Here is a 24,813-nt window from a genome sequence, read left to right as displayed (position 1 = left end):
TGTGAGATCTACAGTATAGGCTGAGAGCATATTAAATGTACATTAGACATTCACTGTCAACTTTGTGTGTTCATTAAGCAGGAGCTGGTGTGCTGACAGCAGAGCATCCAGTTGAGAAGCCCAGTGTTGCTGTGGCTGTTCCAGCCATGCAAGATGCAACCCTGCCATCGGTCAAGGAACACAAAACGACAAAAAAAAGTAGCTCCACTAGTTCACTGCCTCAGAAAGCAGGTGAGGAATCGGACAGTGATTTTGAGTCCGACCCGCCCTCTCCCAAAAGTAGCGAAGACGAGGAGGTGGAAGAGGAGGAAGGTCTCAACAGTGAACACGAAGACACCGAACCTGAGAACCTGGGTCAGAGACCGTTGCTCATGGACTCTGAGGAAGAGATAGAGGAAGAGGAAGACAAACACAGCTCAGACTCAGACTGTGAGTCTAGGACAGCGAAACTTGTGCCGTCGGAGGAGAAGGCTGCGGTTTTTCCTCCGGGAACTGTGAAAGCTGAATCTGGTGCCAGTGTGATCACCCCTCCCAATTCGCCAAGTGTCGCCATGCCTGCCGCGAGCATTGTGGATGTGTTTGGTGCTGTTCCTTTTGTTGGCAGTGGTCAGCCCAGAGTGTCACCAGAGAACGTAGATATTTTTGCCAAAGCCCCGTTTAGGCAGGTGAGCCAGGAGAACGCTGCGGAAGATATTGACGTATTCACCAAAGCTCCTTTCAACAGAAACCTATCCAGGTCCAGCAGGAGTGGCGATGGACCCAGCGGCCAGACGCCACCCATTTCCCCGGAAAGCGTGGATGTATTCGGATTCTCGCCTTTCCAGCCCGGCCACGAAATACACACCTCCGGTAACCAGGACGACGTTTTTGGCCCAACACTTTTCGATGAAGCATCTAGTCCCCAACAGAGGCAGAAGCAGCGCAGCCTTCAAAAACTCTCCTCACGTCAGAGGCGCACCAAGCAAGAGGCCAGTGGCAGCAATGGGAAGCGACACCATAGCACACCCACTGGCGGCAGGAAGAGCAACAAGCCCAGTTTCCGTACCCCCGAGCGGGTGCGAAGGCACAAGAAGGTAGGCAGACGGGACTCGCAGAGCAGCAACGAGTTCCTCAGCGCATCAGACTCCAAAGAGAACATCAGTATTTCCCTGGGTGAGGTGATGGAAAAAGGAGCTGCGCTGCCGCCAGAGGAGGTCTTGTTGGATCCGTTTGGAGCCAAGCCTTTTCATCCGCAAGATGGCAGTCGACACCAGAGCTTGGGAGACGGCAAAAGTGAGATGAACTCCACCAATGGCAGGCAGAGGGCCAGCTCCCTGCACAGTGTGTTTGACGGAAATAAGATCGATGACTTTGGAGCTGTACCCTTCACAGAAATGGTGGTCCAAAGCGGAGCTCCGCAAACCCCACAAATGGATCTCGACCCTTTCGGAGCAGCACCTTTCCCCTCAAAGCAGTGAATGTCTTGTCTTCCAGCACGCACACACACACACACACACACAGAAATGATACACACACACACTGCTACATTATGCAAAGTCCTAGCAGCCTTTGAAATGTCTTTAACGGATGGCAGCTTTGTGCTGTGATTTCTATGTATGTGCAAGCCCATTGGGACGCAGGCCTTTAAATTAGATAAAATTCAACTTTTGTAGTTTTTCAAGAGTTTTAATACCTAACTGGACCATTATAACACCTCTTTTACTTTTGGGGTCTTAAACCTGTGGTTTATTGAAGATTTTGAAGCATATTATTTTGCCTTTACGTGCTAGAAAGCCTTCTATGCTGCATTACAATAAGCGCTCTGAGCTCAGTAAAATAAATAAATAAAAAAACATTGGAGATGGGTGTATAATCCTTCATTTGAATAGGATTAAGAGGAAAAAATGCCAATTTAGTACAGCATTTTGATTAAGTTTGTACTCCATTGTTGACCACTGAGTTGGTAAAACTCCAATCTACCAACATGAACACCATGAAGCCTTATCTGGGTATCCCCCGCCCTGCTTAACAGTACCTCAAATGCACAATGGCTGTAGCCTGTTTGTGTCAATGGAATAATCTGAGTGTAGGCATTCTCCATTTTAAAGTATTTCACATAGACAATTTTATGCATATTTTCTTTAAATTTTGTATGTGCATTCAATGTTTTAAATTCTTATATTGTGACAATGTCCTGTCTTCATACAGTAAAAGGGACTTAATAGTTTTTTCCCTTTTTTATAAATTGACCACACCAGAGAAGTTGCCGTTTATTGGACAATATTGTTATAACTGTCGTTGTTTGTGTTAATTATGATTTTGTAGAAATAATTCCCCAAGCTAAACCTAACATCTTTGGTTATCAATAATCAGATGTTCCACTCCGTCTGTATGTACTTACCGGTAACCTACAATCATGAACAATTAGAGCTCTCATAGAAAGGGAAAAGAATGTGCTAAAAGCAGTTTCGGGTATTTATATACCAGTAATTTGTTTGAAGCAAATTTTAAAATTCAATTTGTCACCAAAGGTATGACGCATGAAGGGTATCACAATTTAACTGAATTTAAAAGGGCCATTTAGATACATTTATAATGTTATCGAATGTCTGCAGTTGGAACATTTCAAGACCAAAAACAGCATTTTATTTTCAAACAATGCAAGATTTGTTCTTTTTTTTTCTTTCTTACATAGTACTACACTCTAACAATGCAATAAAAGCTTCTTTTGGAGATCACGAGTCCATGTGTTTTTGTTGTGTTTTTCTCACTCAGACAATGTCATTAAAATAACTCTCATTACAACTTCAGTTGAAAAAAAACAAAGTGAAAGTTTATTCAGCTGTACTGTAGAAATGCATATCCCAACATGTTACCAATGTGGTAAAAAAAATGAAGTTAAAAGTGTTACATTGTGCAGGATCATGAAAAACACCACATCACCCTACCATTAAGCACTGAAGACACACTGTTCTATGGTTAAAAAACAAACACAATTGCATGGCTGTACAGCTCACTGTTGTAAGGCAGAAAATGTACTGAAACCATGTAACTATTTTAATTACAGTCCTAACTTAGTGACTTGATCAACTGAGATTACAAACCACTGAAATGCAATATACAGAGTAGTGTTAAATGCATTAATTGCATGAGAGAATTTTTTAATTACTAATAAACTAAACAGTTAAATAAAAAGTCATCAGCCTACATCGATACAAATAATCCTGATGCATGTATTTACAACATGGCAATGCTGTGCGGCAACCTGCAAAATATAACTTTCACCATTTTAAGACCTTTGCTTATTTCAATATGGAACAAATCTCTTTGGTTTATTCAATGTTGTAAACAAGACTATATAGCAAAGTCTCATTTCTCATTTATTTAAAAATTCACACAAACTCAATTAAAACAAAACAAAATGTGGAACTATTAAGCTTGTGAATCGTTGAATTTCAGGTTCAAATACAAACAGTAAACAACAAATACTATTGAGCAGACATAATACTGAATGCTTTGCCCCACAGAACTCAAGAAGTACATTTGTAGATGTAGAAGCCCATGCATGCAGATGCTGTAAAATGGTGCTTCACCTCGATTTTTAAAAGTGCTAACACAGCCTAACACTGCTTACCTTACCAAGTGCCTATTTATTTCTATTTAGACTGACACATCTAGGCACTTAAACAAAATGTATAAAAAGTGTCAAAATAGCTCACAATCAAAAATAAAAATCCATACACCACGCACTCATATTTAATAAACACTGAATGTGTTCAAGCTTAAAGATCATTTAAAATACAGCCGTCTACAGTGGTGTTCCCCCGATCCCACATTCTTCTAGGAATGAAGATGGTAGTCTGGGCAAGGGTGAGAGTGACGGTAACTGGTTATGAAAAGTGCAGACTGATGCCACCAGTAGAACATGAGCACTACCAGTATGTGCCAGACCTGATGGCTGGAGCCCAAGTAGTTCAGCTGACCTAGAGATTACAAAAATAGCATCAAACCATTAATTAACTTGTCTGAGGTTGGTTCTCGTTTAATTAAGGCAGGTGTGGTCTTTGGTTTAGTCCATCACTCTGAACAACTTCTTTCTTTTACAGTATCACATTTGATCACATTAGTATCACAAAAATTAGAAATATGAAATTTTACAGTACCTGGAAAATAACGCTCTGGAATTTTGGACATGTAGAAGATGATAGCAGCTACAGCAAGTACATACATTATCAGCACTCTGGGAATAAATTCCTAAAAAAAAGAAGAAAAACTTTTGGTAGGTGTATTTATATATATATATATAGTAAAAAAATGGGTACAAGTCTGGCAAACATACATTTAATAATTATATATATTATAATTAGGCTATTATTACAGCTGTTATTCATGAATGAATAAAAAAAAAAAATTTAAATGGGGGAAATGTTCTATACATTTAATAATATCAACATTTGTATAGTCTACATTATTATCAACATAAATTACTGACATATATTTAAAAAAACCTGTTGTGAGGACTCTTACCTGGACTATGTCTGAGCTGAAACCCCCACTGAGCCAGATCCAATGAAAGGTAGGGATTAGGCCGTATCCCGCTACAGCACAGAATATAACAGAGCGAAGCTTGTGCCACTTCTTGGTCAAGTAATGAGGGTGTATCTGGGCAAAGAACACTGCCAGCATCATGGCCAGAACGGTTACCAGGTACACCTGCCGCCAGTACTGCAAATAGATATACAAACCAGACAAAACAACATGAACCAAAAACACACGAAAGTCATCTTAATGTGTACAACACACACATATACACACACACACACACACACACACACACACACACACACAAAAAAAAAAAAATCGGTGTAAAAAAAAAAAAGCAATGGAGAAATCAGTCTCTCTTTCTCTTGGGGCGCTTGGCTGATTGAGTAGTCATCCAAAAAGCAAAGCTAAACACTTGGCAGGGGGAGAGTGGAGATGGCTCACCCACGTGTGAATGTCATATGGTGGGGAACAGGAGTGACGGAGTGGGTCCACGAACACGGCCATCTGCTTTGGGCTGGAGCAGATTTCTGCCGCATTCTGGGGCACAATAAGCCAGCACTTCCAATATGTGGGGAGAACCATGTGGAGCAGCGTGGCCAAAAGCGCTGGTGCTCGGCAAACAGCAAGTGGGAGTAGAGGGGACGAGAGCAATCAGCTTGCTCAGGATATCCAAGATCCAAGCTTTCAGAAAACTGCACCAAAATCTTGAAACAAAGAAGATTTCACGCCAAGCAGCACCTCGTCGTTTTTATACAGGCAGTACAAAGCCGCTCCACAGGGGGTCCATTGTGCAAACTAACAGGAAGGGAGGAATAAACTATCATACAACATAATCAAAGATACTCTATCAGTGTTACAGTAATCTCACGGGAAAAGTCAACATGCGACAGCTCTCGGTGTGTGCACTTCCAACTTTCCTATTAAATCGTTCATACTATTCCTCGTTTTTAAAGGAATAGTTCATTTACTCACCCTCATGTTGTTCCAAATCTATCTGACTCTCTTCTGTGGAACACAAAAGAAGATATTTTGAAAAATGTTTTTGTTTGTATAATAAAAGTCAGTGGGGTCCTATGTTGTTTGAATTCCAATCTTCTTTTGAAGAAAAGAGAAAGTCATATGTTTAGAACGGCATGGGTGTGAGTAAATGATGACAAGGGTCCTTTTCGGGTGAGTGACTTTGTATAAAAGCATCGTCTAAAGGAATAAATGTTAATGTGCACTCCAAAGGAATAACGGTCTTTACTAAACACATATAAACAGTCTCTCCATGTAGTATTCACAATGCACACACACACACCAGACTGTTTTCCCCAGGTATAGGTGAACTCTTGCTCTGTATCTGTTGCACAGGTAACATATGCCCACAAAAAAAGCAGGCCAACCATCTGCTAGAGACCACAGTGGGACGATGCACCTCAAGCCACCTAATTAATCTACCCTTGTCCACATTGGGCATGACCGTCGATCGCACAGTGTAGAGACTCTCCATGCCATTCTTATGGAACCCTATGTGTCCTACTTGGATCCGACTCCACCAATAAACACTTACTTCATTTATGAAGTTATGGGAAGCCTACGTCCAATCAGTGCCACCTCCACCTCCCCAAGCCAGAATGGTTTAGTTCACTTCAGTTCACTTTATTTTGCCCAAAGGGAAATTTGTCTTGACTAATGGCACTAACATACACACTGACCAATGACCATACACAATACATACACAACAGCTAGAACACAACGACTTTTTCATCAGTAAGCACTAAGAATCACAAGCCTATAGCATTATTAGACAATGCAAAAATACATCCTAAAAAATTCTATTACACTCACTTATTTAGTATTCTGACTGAGGAAGGTATAAAGGATTTCTTAAGGCCCGGGTATACTTAATTTTCTTTGGACTTTCAACTGATTGTACCTGCACACAGGTAACCTATATTGTTTACCAGAGGGCAATTATGTGAACGATCAGATAGCATTTGACTGGAGCGGCGCCCCCTGCACGTACGTTATTGCAGTAGAATGCATAGAACACTCCTGGAATGTAACAGCCTATGATTCCGATGGAGATCCCAGCGTAGTCAAGTGCCATCCATCGGCGGGTGTTTTTTTCGGATCGGTGGCAGCAGAATAGGTGAAAGCCCACAGAACACAGCATGCACACCTAAGCAGAAGATGTGAAGTATTCAGATACAGATGATTTTGTAGGCCATATATGCAGATTGATATATGCAAAGTTTTCACAATACAAAAGCTCAAACTCACATGATGAACCTATACAGCCAAACAAAGATGCTATAATTATGTCTTCATGAGAGAATATGCAAGGGTGGTGTAGAGGCACTTTGCCTAATCCTGATGCTTTAGAGAATAGCTGCCAAGGATAGAAGCTGCCATTTTTGTCTATTACGATGGCACGAGAGCAGCCGATAACGGATCTAGAATTAGGCGGGACTGAGTTTAGGTGATAAAATCAAGTTTTAACTCTAATCCTTGGCAACAGTGAATGTGGAAAGCCTGCTATCAAAGGCCTTCAACAGTCCAAGGATCATATGAAGACTTTTTGATTGAGAGTGCTGATCTAAGATCAGTTTTTATTGAAAAGGATGGAGCTGATCCAAACAAGCAACCATGGTTAGAGATAATTTGTTTGTCATGCCAAAAAACTGAAACACTTTATCCACTGCTAACTAGCCTACTGTTTTAACTATTCAAGTTTATACAAAGACTGTTAAATTCACCTCTGAACTGCTACGTTTTTTTTTCTCCTTTTGAATGACCTAAACATGATATTGTGATGGCATGATGCAAGCAGCATGGACATACCTGGAAGCAGAAGAGACCTATGGAGTAGATGACATAGTCTTCTCTGGAAGCTCCTAACATCGGCAACACCGCCAACAAGTCATAAACTCCCAGCGTGAAGAACAGGAAGAACCCCAACAGATGACTCCAGATGTTTACTGTCTCATTGGACAGAATGAAAAGGCTACAAAACATAGAGATAACAGGCGTCTATATTACCATTTCTTCCAATAGCTACGGTCATGTTATTCTCTCAAGAGGTTGAGCAATGCATCTATATTACATAATTAAAATTACGCAAAAATATTGCTATTGAAGAAATACACTGCATAAATACACAGTGGATACATATAAGACACGCACATACCTTTTAATGCACAGTCTAGAGGTCAGATAGGCTCTGTAGCCATCAGTGATATAAGGATTTTCCCGTAGGAATCCCGGCACCTGCTCGTAAGTGTACAGGCGGATTCCTCTGGGCACCAGAACAGGCCAGTACTGGTAACTGCCCAATTCAATGTACTGGGCATTCTTCAGCACCTTCGCTGACGGCATGATGATAATGTCACCCAGTCTCACGCTCAAAGTCCTACAGACACACAAAATTGAATGGATATATGTTTCCATAAATATCTGACAATGTTGACAAAAAGTGGACAGCTGTGTAGTGGAATTGTATAAAATATCATAGTTTTAATTGTGTTCTAGTAGCGTTTCATTATTTATTTCATGAAGTATTGAGCTATGATCTGAGGGCAGACGGTTTTAGGGGTAGTGAATGATAATGTAATGCCATAATAGCAGTGTTGTTATTGTTAACTAAGATTATTAAAAATGGTTTTCAAAAGCCAACTTAGAAATGCTAACTGAAATAAAATAAGATGAAGTACTAAAATGAACAGAAAAATAAAACTGAAATTGAAATAAAGCTATAAAATAAAATAAAAAAAAATGACAAAAGCTCAAAACAAAAGTACTAAAATGTAAACAATATAGCACTAAACCCTCAAAATATAAAAATTTAACAATTCAAAAAAAATTCTAAACACATCAAATATAAAAGTAGCCTATATAATACTAAAATAACACTGCATGACACTGGCAAAATAAAATGTGATGTAATAGTACATTTGTGTAAAGAAAGAACATAGTGATTTATTTCTGATTCATTTAAAAGTTAATATTTTAAAAGGCAATAGCAAGGAAAATTTGTGGGGTTTTGTCCTGCGCGAGTACTGCTCGTTCATGGCTAGCTGCTACACTGTTTGAAAAACAAAGCATCAGGACTGTATGTATATAATACAAACGTCACACCTTATTTAGAACTAAAACTACAGTGAAATAACATGAAACGAAGAAAATCGAGCTGCATAAACAGACGTCACTGTCCAACAAGTTGCCAACGCTAATGGCAAAATACGTAAAGATACAAACAGCGTATAAACCTGCTGAGCTATCAAACTATTTACTTCAATAAAATCAATACCTTAACTAGCCATAATTACCTTTATCACTAAATTAGCTATCAAATTCACAGTAGCCTACTGTCTAAATGGGTAAACGGCTAAATGCTAATCACATCTACTGCATAGTGGGTTTATTTCAGAAACAGATCAAAGTGTTCGCTTAATCCTAAACTTACCATTGATCAGATAAATATCTGCATCGAAGAATCCGCGTTTGTGTCTATAAGTCTCATGGGTAACATTAATATCCCATGTCCAGACTCATGTTAGCCCGGTGAGAGCAGCAGGAAGTTGTACTGTCTGTTACTAGCTGCTAACAGGCTAATAAAGAGATTATTTCATGTCGCATGTAACCTCAGGCATAAATCCGTCTTCTATCCAAAGATTATTGTTATCAATGATCTCACATTCAATATAATAACATTTTATAATCATTTACATTTGAATACAATTGTAATTTGTTCATATTTGACCTTACAATCTAAGAAAGCTTTGTCAGACTCTATTCTTTGTTCTCTGTTGATCAATTCTCTATGAACTGAATTGTATCTTCCGAAATGATTCCTTCCTGCTGAATGTTTATTGGAAGTGTTTATCCACTGAAAATACCAGCCACAATACAGCATTCATATTTCGTCGACTGAATTGAGACCTGTAGGTGGCAGACTGCTGTCAACACGTTTTGAAGAAGACTTTCTCTTTTTCATAAACATCTCAGGTGTAATCTTGTGTGTGATAGTCCTCTGGGGCTAGAATCACACTAAATCTTCCCTCAGCTATTACACCCAAGATAATTACCTCCTCAAGTGGGAGTGTGTTCTTCATTAGCACTCCTAATTCACCTTTCAGCACTTCACTCTTAAACAGGCTGTCAACAGCACTGCCAAGACAATTTGCCTGACTGCAGCAAATCCACCCTGTCAGCAACAGAGCATAATTTCTACTTAGTTTTGTCATGGCCTTTTTATGTCATAATTATAATAAAAAAATTGGTCAGAATTTCAACTTAAGTCATAATTTTGACTTTTTTGGTGTCGTAATTATGAATTTCTAAGTCATAATTTCGACTAGTATGTCATCATTTCTTCTTTTTATGTCATTGATTTTTAAGTCATAATTTCATAATTTTTACCTAAGATTGACATATTTTAAGATAATGTTTTGTTTTGTCTCAAGATGCACTCCAATAATGTTTTTTTTTCTAAGGCACGTTTATTAAAGCTACTTTATTTGAACTAAGGCCTAATCCTGGCTTAATCTAAACTCTATCTGTGAAACTCATAACTTCATCTCATAACTACAACTTGGTCTTGTCTTAATTTAAACTTTTTATGTCATAATTATTTTTTTTTATTTTTTTTATGTGGCAGAAATACATTTGACCTATCTTTTAATTGAACCTTTTTGGGGGAAATGGAGAAGACATTTAGAAGTGTCTGATTTGATCTTAAAAACAGGTTGCATATCTGTCTTGACCTTACTGACTGGATTTATAATTGACTTTACTGTCACCGACGAGACACCAAAACTCTACATACAGCTGGACCTTTTTCAATCTCTCTACACTTAATCATTTTTCCATTACGATTCGCCCTCTCAACCTCATGTTTCTTGTACAAGCCAGCCGCCACACACGGTTCTCCACTGGTACCCATGATATTGCCCCCAACCAAGAGCAGGCATCAAGTCCAATAACAAGGACGCAGTCATTGTTAGAAGAGGTTGGCCAAGTGTCCTGCTGAGAAACTATCCAGCGAGTAAAAGACATTGCCACCGTGACAGCGGCCTCGCTAAGGCCCGTCAGTGCTCCCCTGCTCTGATCGCTTTTATTTATAATCTCCGCCACGAGACATCTGCTGCCGCCGTGCCTCTGTCCTTGCCGTCCACACAGAGGGTGCACATCAACGTTTCCACCGCAACCTGCACCGAAGTCCAGCTCGCAGGCGGGAGACACCACACTTTGCTCCAATAGGATGTGTGTCGTGTCCGATCCCGCTCCCTGGAGACTGATTAACACGATACGGGGAACGGAGGGAGGCTTCGGGAGCACTCAGACTGATACTTACACGATCAGAGTGCCTTTGTTTGTTTGGTGTCTGTAGTCTGGTCACAAGACTATTTTGGGGAGCTGACACTTTGAGAGAGCTCAGGAGCCATCTGACGAGGCCTTTGCCGCCGGTTCCTGAACAGTGGGAAGTCAAGCAGGCCACAGCACCGGCCTTGATGCAAAATGGCACAGGCAGTTTTGTGTTTTTGAGCAAAAACAAGACCACATGCAGTTTCAAATGTCACTTGGCACGCTTTTCCTCAAAGGAATAACTAGACTAATTCAATTTTTGTAACCCCTTTTTACCTATCCTCAGATTGCACCTATATTCACTTGTATTTGTGTGAATAGCGGAAGAGAAATAGTCATAATTTCATAAAACCAGAAAGAGGCCCTTGTCCAGATCTACTAGATTTCACATGAACATAAATCTTAATTACAATGCAGGTAAATGACTAATACTATTAGTGCACAGACTTGCACTGTAAGTGAATATATACGGTTGTTACCTATAAGCATCGATTGGGTTACACATTAATATGTCCGTGTTACAATGTAATTATACATTTAAATACCGAGTAAAAAAGTGTTAGGAATAGGGGTTGGTTTTGGGTTAGTTGCATGTAATTATGCCTAATTTATAGCAATTGCAATATAACCCAATGTACTCAGTCATATGAAATAATAATTCTGACTTTATCAAAATCAGTTAATTGGCATGTTACCACATGAAATACATTTGAACTATAACAGTCTTTTATTGTGTTCATAATCTTTTTCCTGCTTCACAGAAGTTCAATTGAGGCAATGATCAGAGATTTTAGCTTAGTGAAAGTTCCATCTGCATAACAATATTGGGAGGAATTGAGCTTTAATATAAAGGCATCCTCTTTTTTCACTTACAATTATCTCTTCAATAAGATGTACATCTGGCTCCAAGACTATAATTCCCCAGAGGCCAAAAGAAAGGGAAAACAATTTCCAAAATAAGCAAGAGATTAGGTCAGACAATACTATTGTTCTTCTGCATTTAGCATTTGATGGAACGAGATTAATATCTTGTGATATTAATGACTGTTTGCTGTGTGTCACTTTTTCTGTCAGCATAAAATACTCTAAATCCTCATTTATGGGGAAAATCTTAAGCCTGGCTATGGGACTCAAGCAGACATGCTAAGCTTTTTGGCTCTGGGTACTTATTATTAGTTTTTTTTTTTTTTACCCCTCTAACAATGGCAAATACGCACTTCGTTATAAAAATGATTATTATTACATATTGCCATTACAAAGCCCTTTTTTTCTTTGATGACGTAAAATAAATAGAATATTCATGGATTTAAAGACCAGCTGTTGAGGGGGAATTGGTTCACCAATAAAGTTCTGTTGTGTGTGTGTTTTTTTTTATATATATATATTTTTTTACATTTATTATTAGAAATGTATTTTGAGATGGACCATGATATGATACTGAAAAAAAAAAAATCACATTATAGAACAAGATGATTTTCAATCTTTTTTTCTTCTCTTTTTTTTTACTAAAAATGCTAGACAAATGCTGAACTTCTTTGCTTAATGTACATTTTTAATGATTAAAATGGGTATTTTAGCGTAAATGCTAGAATTTGCAAAGAGGGAATACTGAGTGAAATCATATTTCCTCCTGTAGGTGTCACTCTGTAACTATTTTCTGCTACACAACAGTTGTTGTTTTTTTTTACAAAAAAATCATACTCTACATTCAATGTAGGCTATACTATACATTTTGTAATTGTAAAATTAATTCACGGAGAACATAAACTACATTTAAGCAGTTATTAGTCTACGTTAAAAGCTAAAAGCATACAAGTCTGAATGAATTGCTGACATTGATAATTTAATATTTGAATCACTTTAAATTGAATTATTTAATAAAATGTAATAAAATTAAATTAACACAATTCTGCTAAAACTGATTTTTTTAAAAACATTTTTTTTAAGTGTCTCAAAAGACATGACGGTTCTCGTGTGCCGACCTGAAGTCTAGTGTTCACTGTGGATCTGTAGATCTAAGAATATCCACTAGATGGTACTGTGGTAACTCATTTACTTACCGTCACCGCTCATCCATGCTATTTAAATGGCCTAGAATCTTTCCTTCACTTTTTTGAACGGAATATTTCATACAATCAGAGTCCTGTGGAAACATTATCAAACACAATGGGGAATCTGCAACTAAATGTAGGCCTATTAATTAGTTTGTAATAAACCAAATGTGAGTAAGAACTAGCTCAGACAAGCTCAATGCAACGAGAGTCAATTGTCAAACACATTTTAAGGCATTTAATACTTATGAATAGAAATACATTTCTTTTTTGAGAGCTTTGACCCTTATCACAGAAATGTGAAATGTGTTTTGTCATTCTGGCTTCCAACACTATACGACTGAATTATTGTTTTTATTCTAGGGGTCATTTCATCGCAAAGATTAGCATTAGCTGGCAAACCCACAGTAATGGATTTCTCCCATCACGGGGCATAAATGATGATTCTTTTTTCATTTGTGGACGATAACTCCATCTAGCACAGATGCCAATGAAATTATACAGCCTTCACTTGAGCGACCGAATTACGCTGATGTTGTTGATGCATCCTTGCACGTGGACGGCCGTGATTGAGGTAGACTGTCTAGGACCTGCTGCTTTTCCCTGATACGGAGGGGAGAGCAAGAGACAGTACGGCGGAGGGGAGGGAGGGAGGGCCGTCTGCCCTCCACGGCCCTGTTTCTCCTCCCGCCACAGGACTACCTCACGCCCAGGCTTGTTTGCGGGATTGGCACTAATTCAGCAGCGCCAGCGTCTGACCTCAGCGGCAGCAGCGCTCCGAGCTCCGAGAAGACCCAAGGCGATGCGAGGGATTCACCTCAACCGGGGAGGGGAGGGATGGCTGGGTAGGTGGGGGTGTCTCAAGGTCAGTTAGGGGGGTCTGGGAATTGGGGTGGAAGGAGAGACTAATGAGATTTTCATTCTCTCTTTCTCTCCAGCGCTGGTGGCATCACCTTGCAACCCCCTGTCAATCTACCACCTTTCATCAGCTGAGAAGGACAGAGGGGTGTAGGCGGAAGAAAACGGAGGAAAAATACTGTTTATTTTTTAACAGGACTGTTAATCTATTTGGACTGGGGTAATAGAACATTTGCCTGGCACCTGCAGAGAGCCGTCTGTGGGAACGCGGGGTTGTGACATTCCCCCTAAATATGCTGAGCTTTTTCTCACCTCTCATCAAACAGTGTGATCTTTATGGACTGTATCATATTGTGCCGTAATGTGCTTTATTGTCCACAGAATAAGCTTTTCTTAAAGGTAATTGGAAACCTGGAAATGGCTGCTATCGGCTGATTTTTAAATACATTATTTCTGAAATGTGGCCTGGGTAATGACCCTGTCGGTGTAAAATGTAAGATTTATCTTGGCAGACAAAATTGATCCATTTCACCTTTGTCTAATGGAATTTTTTATCAGGGATTATCTGTTTATGTAAATGAGCGTTGCCTTGGAACAGGGAAATAAAAGGAGCTTGAGAGGGCAGTTAATCTAACACTTGACACGTCAATGTGGACATAACGCATACAGAGTACTCTCTCTCTCTCTCTCTCTCTCTCTCTGTCTCTCTCTCTCTCTCTGTTGGGGTTGAAAGGAGAGGGATTCTGTCCCAGACCTTACCAGGCATTCGAATTGGGACCTTCATTTCCAACACACAATGGCTATATGCGCAAGGATTGAGATAATATCTAGGAACACTATGGCATCATCAATTAAAATAAAATGCAATTGAAATCTAATTAGGATTTTATCATAATATAAGACATCAAAATTCAAATGTTTGTGGGTTGTTATATATAGTTGTATTGTGTATAAATATATATGTAGATATATTTAAATTTATCTACATTTAGATCTATGAAACAAACTGTCTAAATAAATGTTAAATATAGAACATACATTTGCTATATTAATCAGTATATAGGTTATATATGATTGGTTGGTGCCAATTAATAGATTAATGGATCGGTTAGATGTGAAATATGAATAGCCCTAATATTTTTTTTGTCACATAAAAATCAAAATGGACCATTCTTGCTTTGTTTTTTTTTTTTTTTTTAAATAAAATTGTAGTGTTTATTATAAATGACACTGTAAAAAAAAAAAAAAAAAAAAAAGCTGGCTGCCTTCAATTTTTAAGGACAATCAAGTCAAGTCACCTTCATTTATATAGCGCTTTTAATAATATAGATTGTTTCAAAGCAGCTTTACAGTGATAATAGGAAATTAAAGTAACAGAAATTGTTTTGGCTTTACAGCAGCTCTAGAATAAAGTTATTGTCCAGCTAAAGTTAGTTTTGATTGATTCACTTCCGTTGCAACGATCATTAGTTATTAACTTAGGGGCCGCTAACACGACACCGTAATAACAGAAAACCCTTAATGCGATCCGGCCGCTCATTTGCACAAAACAGTGCCTGGTGGCTCGAGAACGCAAACCATGAAATTGGTTCCAAGGTACAAGCCTTGAAAAATGTATAATACTGTATTTTTTTCTCTTCTCTGATGATGCGTGTACCCAGAAGAAAAAGAAAAAAAGACGATAGCAATTTATTATTTCATGCCAAAATCATACAATCGAATATGTCTTCGTTTTGCATAGTTTTACCTTACAACTTGGGCTCAAGCCCCACATTTCTTTAGACACATTTGAAATGTTCAGTAATGGCTTTTGGCCACAAGGACGACTTGAAATCAACATAATGTAGGACTGCATTTACAGCTCTATTACCCTCTGTGCAGCTTGTATCGTGGTCCATGTTGTGCTTTCAACAGGGCAACCTATCATTTCGCCCTGAAATGTGTTTATGTGGTGGCTGTCCACTCTCTGACAGAGAAGTCACTTACAAGAAGGCCGTCTGGATTGACAAGGCCTCCTCGGCCGTATCTGCGGCGCTTCTTCGGATATGATGTTTTATGAGGGGCCTCGTGTTGTTGGTAGCATCTCGGTATGACAGCGATGCTATGTTTTGAAATACAGCCCAGGATCTCCACTGAGAGAGACAAATGGAAATTTAGCATGTGCACGGCTAGTCCCAGGGCGGCCACATTGTCAGCTTTACTAAGGCAAGCATTGCCCTGATGGAGTGTCAGACATGCCAGTGTACTGTAAGCTATGGGGAACTCCATCACTGTTCCAACTACTGACTGGTGTCAAGGGGCCCTGAGACAGACCCTCGTCCCTAAGCCTCTCTAAGCCCATCCATGAAGGGCCAACAATTATTGAACAGGCAGCAGATGCATAGCAGTGCTTGAGGAGCCACAGTGATGATCTGAAATGCATCCTGTACTCTGAATTTTTTAGAGATTATCAGATTTTTTTTTTTTTACATGTACTGTAGTTGCTTGTCCACGCTGGTTGTCTTAGTAAAGATGAAAACTCATGTGGTTCCTCATGAGTGAGACTTTAGCAATGGATGCTTCACCATTTTTCATGAAGGCAGGATTCAAATTCTTCGTACTCTACTGAGTAAAGGCCGATATGCTATCTTTTATTGAGGCATTTGCACTTTTGAGTGATGTTAAAACGGTAAATATAATCTTATTAATTAGATTAACATTTTTATACAAACTGACTTCCATCGCATTCGATGTATATATTTTTTTCAATGCATGCACGGCATGGGAATTGAACCCATGACCTTTGGCATTGTAAGTGCTATACTCTACTGTTTGAGCTACAGCTAGATTTTGCGAACTTCTTCACCAACAAAACAACAACTATCAGCAGTCAATTCTCAGCTCCACACACACAGGAACCCAGACTGACCCCTTCCACAGCCAATACCCCCCTGTCCTCCTTTTCTCCGCTAACCGAGGAAGAAGTATATCTACACTTCTCCTCTCCAGTCACCCTACCACCTGCCCTCTAGACCCCATCCCCTCACACCTTCTACAAGCCATCTCTCCCACACTTCTACCAGCACTCACACACATCATCAACTCATCCCTCCATACTGGCACCTTCCCTACAGCATTCAAGCAGGCTCGGGTTACTCCACTGCTTAAAAAACCAACACTAAACACATCATGTGGAGAGAATTACAGACCTATCTCTCTCCTACCATTCATTGCAAAAACACTTGAAAGAGCTGTTTTCAACCAAGTAACATCCTTCTTGTCTCTAAACAACCAGCTGGATGTCAACCAATCTGGCTTCAAGAAAGGGCATTCAACTGAGACTGCATTACTGTCGGTCACAGAAGCCCTACGGATTGCAAAAGCTGCTTCCAAATCTTCACTCCTCATTCTCCTGGATCTGTCCGCTGCCTTCGACACTGTGAACCATCAGATCCTTATGTCCAGCCTCTCATCACTGGGCATCACAGGAACCTCACTCAACTGGTTTGAATCCTATCTCACAGGTAGGTCCTTCAAAGTCGCATGGAGAGGCGAGGTATCCAGAGCACATCAACTGACCACAGGGGTTCCCCAGGGTTCAGTTCTTGATCCCCTCCTCTTCTCCATCTACACTACATCACTGGGACACATCATACAGGCACACGGTTTTTCCTACCACTGCTATGCTGATGACACACAACTCCTCCTCTCATTTCAACCAGATGATCCCACAGTAGCTGCACGGGTCTCGAGCTGTCTGGCAGACATCTCCACATGGATGAAGGAACATCACCTGCAGCTCAACCTGGCAAAGACTGAGCTGCTCGTCCTCCCTGCCAATCCATCTCTACAGCACGACTTCACCATCCAGCTTGATTCATCATCAATCCCCCCATCAAGGTCGGTCAGAAATCTGGGAGTAACGTTTGATGACCAGCTGACCTTCACAGATCACATTTCAAAGACAGCTCGATCATGCAGGTTTGCGCTGCACAACATCAGGAAGATCAGGCCTTTCCTAACTGAGCACGCAACACAACTCCTCGTCCAGGCCCTGGTCATTTCTAGGCTTGACTACTGCAATGCTCTTCTGGCCGGACTTCCAGCATGTGCAACCAAACCTCTTCAGATGATCCAGAATGCTGCAGCTCGTCTTGTCTTCAACGAGCCCAAGACGGCCCACGTCACTCCTCTGTTAATCTCTCTGCACTGGCTACCTCTCGCTGCTCGCATCAAGTTCAAGGCATTGACGCTTGCTTACAGATCTATCACAGGCTCAGCTCCCTCCTACTTTCACTCACTCCTACGAGCCTACATCCCTACCAGACGCCTACGATCAATCAACGAGCGACGTCTCGTGGTTCCATCACAGAAAGCCACAAAATCACTTTCCAGAACATTCTCATTCACAGTTCCATGCTGGTGGAACACTCTCCCCGGCCTCATCCGGAATGCAGAATCCCTGACAACATTCAAAAAACAGCTGAAAACCCATCTCTTCCGTGAGCACCTAACTTCATCAAAAAAAAAAAAAAAAAAAAAAAAACCAAACCTTTCCCTTTAAAACCTCACTTATCGGGCTTATGCTACTCCGAATAATGCCTGAACTTCGTATTTTGAGCACTTCTTGCGTTGTTGTTGTTTTTTGCCTCTTCATGATGACTCGCTTAATTTAGTCCTAATTTGTAAGTCGCTTTGGATAAAAGCGTCTGCTAAATGACTAAATGTAAATGTAAAATGTAGATAAATTCAAAACCCTTTCTGTACAAAGGTGGTTTGGATCAGGCTTGTAAAAACTGAATTCTCTCTCCATTCACAAGTTCACACTTACATATAATTAGACAGAGTGCGTATTTGGCGTGCTGTCCGGGGGAGGGATCCGAGCTCGGAATTTGGCCCAAACCCAGGGTACTCCTCCCCGTGCTAGGAATAGTTAGAACTAAAAGTGTGGAGATGGGGTGGTGGAGGAATGCTGATAAACTGTCAACGAATAGAGGTAAGTCTGCTGTATATACCTCTTATCATTAATTGGATTGATTACCTGAATGCTCTCCACTCAATGTGCTCCACCCGAACTTTGTTAATAAAACATCATTTCAGAAAAAATCGAAACATCAGATAAACTTTTTTCTGCATGAACAAGACCTAATAAAGTTTAAATCATGGTGGTGAGAAAGAATAATAAAAAAATGTAAGTTCATATATAGTTCAGAGTTAACATAGCATGGTTAATATTTGTCTTTATTTAAGCTATATACCAGTTTTTGATAACTGGGAGCTCAAGTCAAGGGATTTTGCTTTTACAGATAAAGCAGTTGGTTGGTGGGTATGCAAGCACACTGCAACCGTGAAGTGTCTTCGTGGGCTTCAAATAGGACAGAAAATCACCATCAAGGTACTTCAATCACTTCAGCTCAGATTCTGAAAGTAAGATGAAAAGGGAAATGCACTTCTCCACTCTAGGTGCAATGGGAGCTTTGTACAATTAAAAGAGTTTCAGATCACCAGAGGCATTAAAAATGAATCCCAGCCACTAAATGGACTATCTCCACTCATCAGAGATCATACGGCTCCTAGAGGAAATCTTTGACAGCTGTTAAGAAAAGACCTCACTAATACACTCGAGCAAAAACTCACACATAAGCATATGAATGCAGAAGCGAGTCTGTCTTTACTACATGTGGAATTTGTATGTATTTCAACAAAGTGCTGAACATACTGGATGGATAATGATTTATTGAAATTGTCCCCTGACTCTCCTGATGAACCTTCAAACAGTGTGAGACAGAACACTGACAAATCTTTTTTTGACTGTCTTCTTTTTATACAATTTGTAAATTGTGTCTCTCGCCAGTAGTCTGGAATACATAACTACACTTTAACAACAGCAGCATTGCTCTTTCTGTAAACAAACAACATTATCATAAGATTAATGGCGTACACAACACCTACCGCTGCAACCCAGACGCGGCCTACTACTTCAGACTGTTTCTCGACTGATTTGTTCCCCCCTGGATGTCAGAGCGCCGTCCTGATGGTAATTTGTTGCTAATCAGCTGTCAGCTCACAAGTGATGATGAGGCGATCATTCTGCAGTGGCGGTAGGTAATGGCCTTAAAAGTCACAGAGTCAATGTCAATGGGATCTCTCAGATTCAATCAGGAAGAAGCCTTGACGGATGGCCCCTGCTGACATAACCACTCATTTTGAGCCCAAGCATCTGGGCCCTAGTAAATAACCATCAGAGGGTGGGTCCAAGGGACAGGTCATTAGCCATGAGAAAAATAAATATCTCTTCTCTGTGAAGGCTGCAAGTCATTTAGCACAGACTAGGAAATTTTACTCAAGATTAAGTATGATGAGCTAATATGAATCAGAGGAGGCTGTACCACATAGCGCTGTGATGAGACAGAGAGGAAATTCATTCGCAGGATCTGGCTGGTGAATAGGATTTTAAAGATCTGACATGTTGGCTTAGGGGTTGTACAAAAATCCATGCATTACACAGACCCTTGAAGTATAAGCTTTTATAAAGGGACGGATGCTCCTACGCCCCAGAAAATTCCTTGTTAAGCAACTACATGTGGGATTACTGGCAGTTAATAACGTCGGCGGACATCTGTGAAACACCAACCACTCTATCTCTATTCCTTTCTCATTTTGTTTAATGAAGAAGAACTTTAATTAGCTAATTAAGCTTGTCTGAGACAGAAACTCCTACCCAGCAGGTTAAACATTTAGTAACTTTGAACTATCCCAGCATTGAGAGCTGAGCAAGGTCTTTGATCAAATTCTTGCGGAGAGGACCTAAATTTAGCATTATATTCAGCAGGAATGCACCACTGTTCTCAAAATAAACTGCAGTTATTCTATTTATTTTTACAGGTCTCACTGGAATACTGGATTTTGATTGGTCAATCAGGCCATTCTGAGCTCAGATGTTTCCTAAGGGACCTTTTTCACATTTCCGTGTTTGGAACGCAAAAGTAAACTATAGTAGGGTAAACTTCTATAAAGAAATGGAGATTATAGCAAACAGAGTTTGTGAATAGCACTATTGAGTTTCCACAACATTTGCAAGAATGGGGCAACAATGTAGAGAGATCAGCAGTCAGGCGAGAGAAAGATGTCAAAATTGCTGTTCTGTGAAAATGGTCCATTGTGCCTGTCAATGCTTTAGACATTCTTTCTCCAATCCAGCTGATGATTTGAATCAGGTGTTTTAATTTGTGAGACATCAGATGGGTCCAGGACTGGAGCTAAAAAACATTGAATGACTAAATGCACTAAATGACTTTTACCTCATCGCCATCTTTAACTCACTGACTGACTGGCAGTCTGAGTGGTTAAGGATATTCTTCCAAAGCCGTATAAATGACGTCACCAGAGAAGGAACGCCATTCCAGAGCGGAAGCAAATTTTCTGATTTTGACTAAAGACTATGAAGACAAACAATTTTTTTTTGTGTGTGGCTTAATTGTTATGTGGATTAATTACAGATTAAGGTTCACACTTAATTTTAAAGAAAATATAGTTACACTTTCCTACATGTAGGCCTACTTACTAGTAATAACAGTGAAGTATGCATAATTACAAGTAACCAACACTAAACCACCCTAAACCTAACTGTAACCATTAATATTAATTTTACTCAGTACTTATTTGAGTAAGTACAATGTAACTACGTCACCTTAAAATAAAGGGGGTTAGGTTACACTTTATTTTAAGGTGTCATTGTTACAGTGTAATTATATATTTAAGTACTACTGAGTACTTGTATATGAATTAACTACATGTACTTACTATTGGGTTAGGGTAGGATTAGGATTTGGTTGAGGGTTACCAAAAGTGTTACCAAATAAAGTGTAACCCAGATTAATTGTGCATCACAAGACTAGTAGTGTGTGTATACAAAGTAAATAGGGCACATTTGGAAAAAGTTTTTTTTTTTTTTTTTTTTTCTTGGTGGAAGCTTTAAGATAATAGGAACAATTAATAAAAAAATGATTAGCTCAAATTAAAAAAGTCCACCTATTTACTTATTTGGTGAGAAGCTGTGTAATACAATACTGGGATACAGCATAGTAGGCTACATTCTAACATACAAAGACAAAATGACCCACATGTCTCTGTTCTGTCATTAATTCAATTAATAGTAATGACTTGTATCCATCACGCCATACTCAATATAAACATTATCATATTAACCTCCAAAAATCTATTCTCGTTCTATCAACATAATTAATTTAGCCTGCAAGTGGGGGTTATCTGAATAATTGACACCAACTCTAAGATATGAAATATTCATATTCTCACCGTGTGCCTGCAATATGATTGCGAATAGCAGGTGTCTCCTTCCAAATGACTTTTGGACCGGGCAGGAGGGTGGCATGTCTGCAGTACTGCAGGACCTCCGGGGTTGAGCACTGACCTTCATGCAGTGGTCCATCTTCACAGTTGAGTTCATGCATCATCTCGGTAACACAGACACGCTGGTCATATATCTCTGTTTCACGCCAGGTCTCACACTCAGCAACTCTGAGGGAAGCACCATTAGGTATAATGCTTTCTCTCTCGCCCTCATTTTGGCAGCCAATATCCAATGGATATTTAGAGAGGAGCACGATGGTGCTGGAGGCAGGGGAGAAATAAATTGGTTTCCTGTTGTCCAGTATAAGAAAGAGTAATATCTGAGAAAAAAGGAGATGAAATTGATTGCAAAATGTACTTAATATTAGATATGATTAAAGATGGCTGTAAAAAATTAATCTGCATTGTTTATCCTTTTGATATTTTATTTAAAAAAAGTCACATTATGAAATAAATGTTCCCAACATGTTTTGGAGAAAAACATTTATTTCATAATGTGATTCCCCCCCCCCCCCCCCCCCCCCCCCCCCACTTTCAATTCTTTTACTTCAATGAAAGGTTAACAAAAGGATTAACAATGCAGATTTATTTTGTACAGCCATCTTTGATCATATTTACCAAGGGGGCAAATAATTCTGACCAGCACTGCATATTATATTTTATTTTTAATGAAAACATTACATTGCGTCAGGGTTTCCCTAACTAGGGTTGGTGAAGGAACTACAGGGGGTTCACAAGTTTTTGAAAAGTTAATAATTAAATCTTAAAACAGTAAAATTCGAATTAATAAATATTTTGAAAATAAAAACATTTAAGTAAAGCACTAACTAAAAAAAGATTAAATGTTTATTTGTTTATGCTGGGCGGCCTCTCAATTTCCCATTACAGTCACCTGACTAGTGGCCAGTCCGTGTGTGCAATTCCACAAAACTTTTGAAAGAGGAACATTTAAAAAATAAAAAAAGAATTTGGAAGAATCAATAAATTCTGAACAATTTGCAGTATCTTTGCAATCATTTTCTGAGTAATCATTAAAAAGTAATATAATATTATAACAAGTAGTCACTTTTTGGAATCTGATTACTTTATCAAGATTGCATATAATCAATTACTACCATTCCAGGTTAAAAATCCACATGCAGGGCCTCAACGACATTACCCCCTCAGACAGTGCATTTTGGTTTCCATTTCATTAATTTGGACCCTGCAAAACTTCTCCAAATAACAACAGCCGAAACAAAACTAATCCTCTCATTTTTAATTGGATATTGTTAGTGAATAATTAATTAGCATTTTGAGCTGATGTTCCCCGATACTTTGCCAAAGACCAAAGCATCTCACGTCCAAAAGCCAGAAACACTGGTGGAAATAATGGTGGATATTTATCTGTGTTTCAGCAGTAGCCAAATTCCTGTTACAACCTGTCAATGGCTTAAAACCGCCTCAGGTGGTGAAATGTGTCTTTCTGTCCCACTCACTATATGAAATGATTACATAAATAAAACTTAAAAATAACTCAAGTAGTAGAATAAGAAATAATTAATGAAAAACTTTCTGAGTTGACAGATTTAATTAAGAGATGCATTTGTGATATTTCAAACGCAATACAACACATTTCAGGGACTCCCACTCTTCTTTCCACAGTCCATCAGCATGATGCAGAGTTGTTGTAGCTCCATCTGCTAGCGTTAATGCTGTCCATATAACAAGCGCTTGTCAATTTAAGCTGTTTTATTGACTCATCTGTTGAGTTCGGCTTCAAACACAATAATCGTTCTCTCTCTCTTTTTTCATCTTCTGCTCTTTTTTTTTTTTAATAAATGCATTTTCATGAATATATCTCACCCATGTGGTGGGGTGTTGTTTCTCACAGTTAATCACTGGGCAGATAAATCATGCACATATTTGGTGTCCATCTGCTGGGAAGGTACTGCAGCCTTTCCTCCTTTTCATTCGGCCTGATGGACAATAACACCAATGGAAGGCAATGAGATTCAGTGCCAGTATGCTACACCTCTGCACTGGAACATGTTTTCACTGGGCCAGGATGTAGTGATGCGGGTGCTGTGGGGGCTGATTGGTGTGATAGAGCAAAATGTTCTTTTATTTGCCTATTTTGGCCCCATTCGTTCATTCATTCATTCATTTGTTCATCCGTTCATTTGAGTTTTTTTTTTTTTTTTTGTCAATCATATTTTTTGTGCTAATTGCATGTCTTGGTTCTTACATCAAAGTATTCCTCTGTTATGTAAAAAAATTCGAAAGAAATCCAGAAGTTATTTTTGAACGAGCTTGGTATCGTTGGTAGTTCACATCTAAAAGTGTATCAGTCAATTTAAATAGGTCTTACTGAGCATATTCATAATTATCTTTATTATTCTCCTCTTGTGGCACGGAACAAACCCATTATTGTGTGTAGACGCTCATAACATCATTCCTTTTTTAGGCTAAATTTGAGGGAATGCATCAGTGGCTGATTAGCGAGGGATCTCTGTTATTCTGTCACGGCCTTTATGACTCACTAAAGAGTGAATCACGCGTCACATTAGAACTGCTCCTTCAGTGGATGCTTAACGGCTCCTCGCCTTAAAAAATCCCAAGCACCCCATCAATTATTTCCTAAGCAGGCATACTGAAGACATCACTTAGAACAGTGTGAGGGGCCGGAACTGTCACCATCATG

The 24,813-nt window shown here is 39.4% G+C and overlaps 2 protein-coding genes across 4 annotated transcripts in view; one reads left to right on the top strand and one right to left on the bottom strand.

The window, feature by feature from the left end:
• The window catches only part of bmp2k (BMP2 inducible kinase), a 38,138-nt gene extending 35,426 nt beyond the window's left edge, over window positions 1-2,712 (top strand). For all 3 annotated transcript variants that reach the window (XM_084414326.1, XM_084414324.1, XM_084414325.1), the window contains exon 16: window positions 82-2,712. In XM_084414326.1, the coding sequence (XP_084270452.1) occupies window positions 82-1,457 (1,376 nt within the window). In that variant the 3' untranslated portion in view covers window positions 1,458-2,712. The remainder of the gene's footprint in view (window positions 1-81) is intronic.
• A 78-nt stretch (window positions 2,713-2,790) lies between these two features.
• Window positions 2,791-9,539, bottom strand: paqr3a (progestin and adipoQ receptor family member IIIa). The gene is made up of 7 exons (XM_084414329.1): window positions 8,972-9,539; window positions 7,697-7,918; window positions 7,351-7,513; window positions 6,533-6,688; window positions 4,507-4,704; window positions 4,143-4,233; window positions 2,791-3,962 (listed from the first exon to the last, which is right to left on the bottom strand). The coding sequence occupies exons 2-7, from the start codon at window positions 7,882-7,884 to the stop codon at window positions 3,820-3,822; spliced, it is 939 nt and encodes a 312-aa protein (XP_084270455.1). The 5' UTR covers window positions 7,885-7,918; window positions 8,972-9,539; the 3' UTR covers window positions 2,791-3,819.
• Window positions 9,540-24,813: the final 15,274 nt, after the last annotated feature.

Source organism: Rutilus rutilus (genome assembly GCF_951802725.1).
Source record: "Rutilus rutilus genome assembly, chromosome: 7".
Classification (NCBI taxonomy): Eukaryota; Metazoa; Chordata; class Actinopteri; order Cypriniformes; family Leuciscidae; genus Rutilus; species Rutilus rutilus.
The sequence above is the reverse complement of the archived record's forward strand: the minus strand, read 5'-3'. Positions and strand labels throughout refer to the sequence as shown.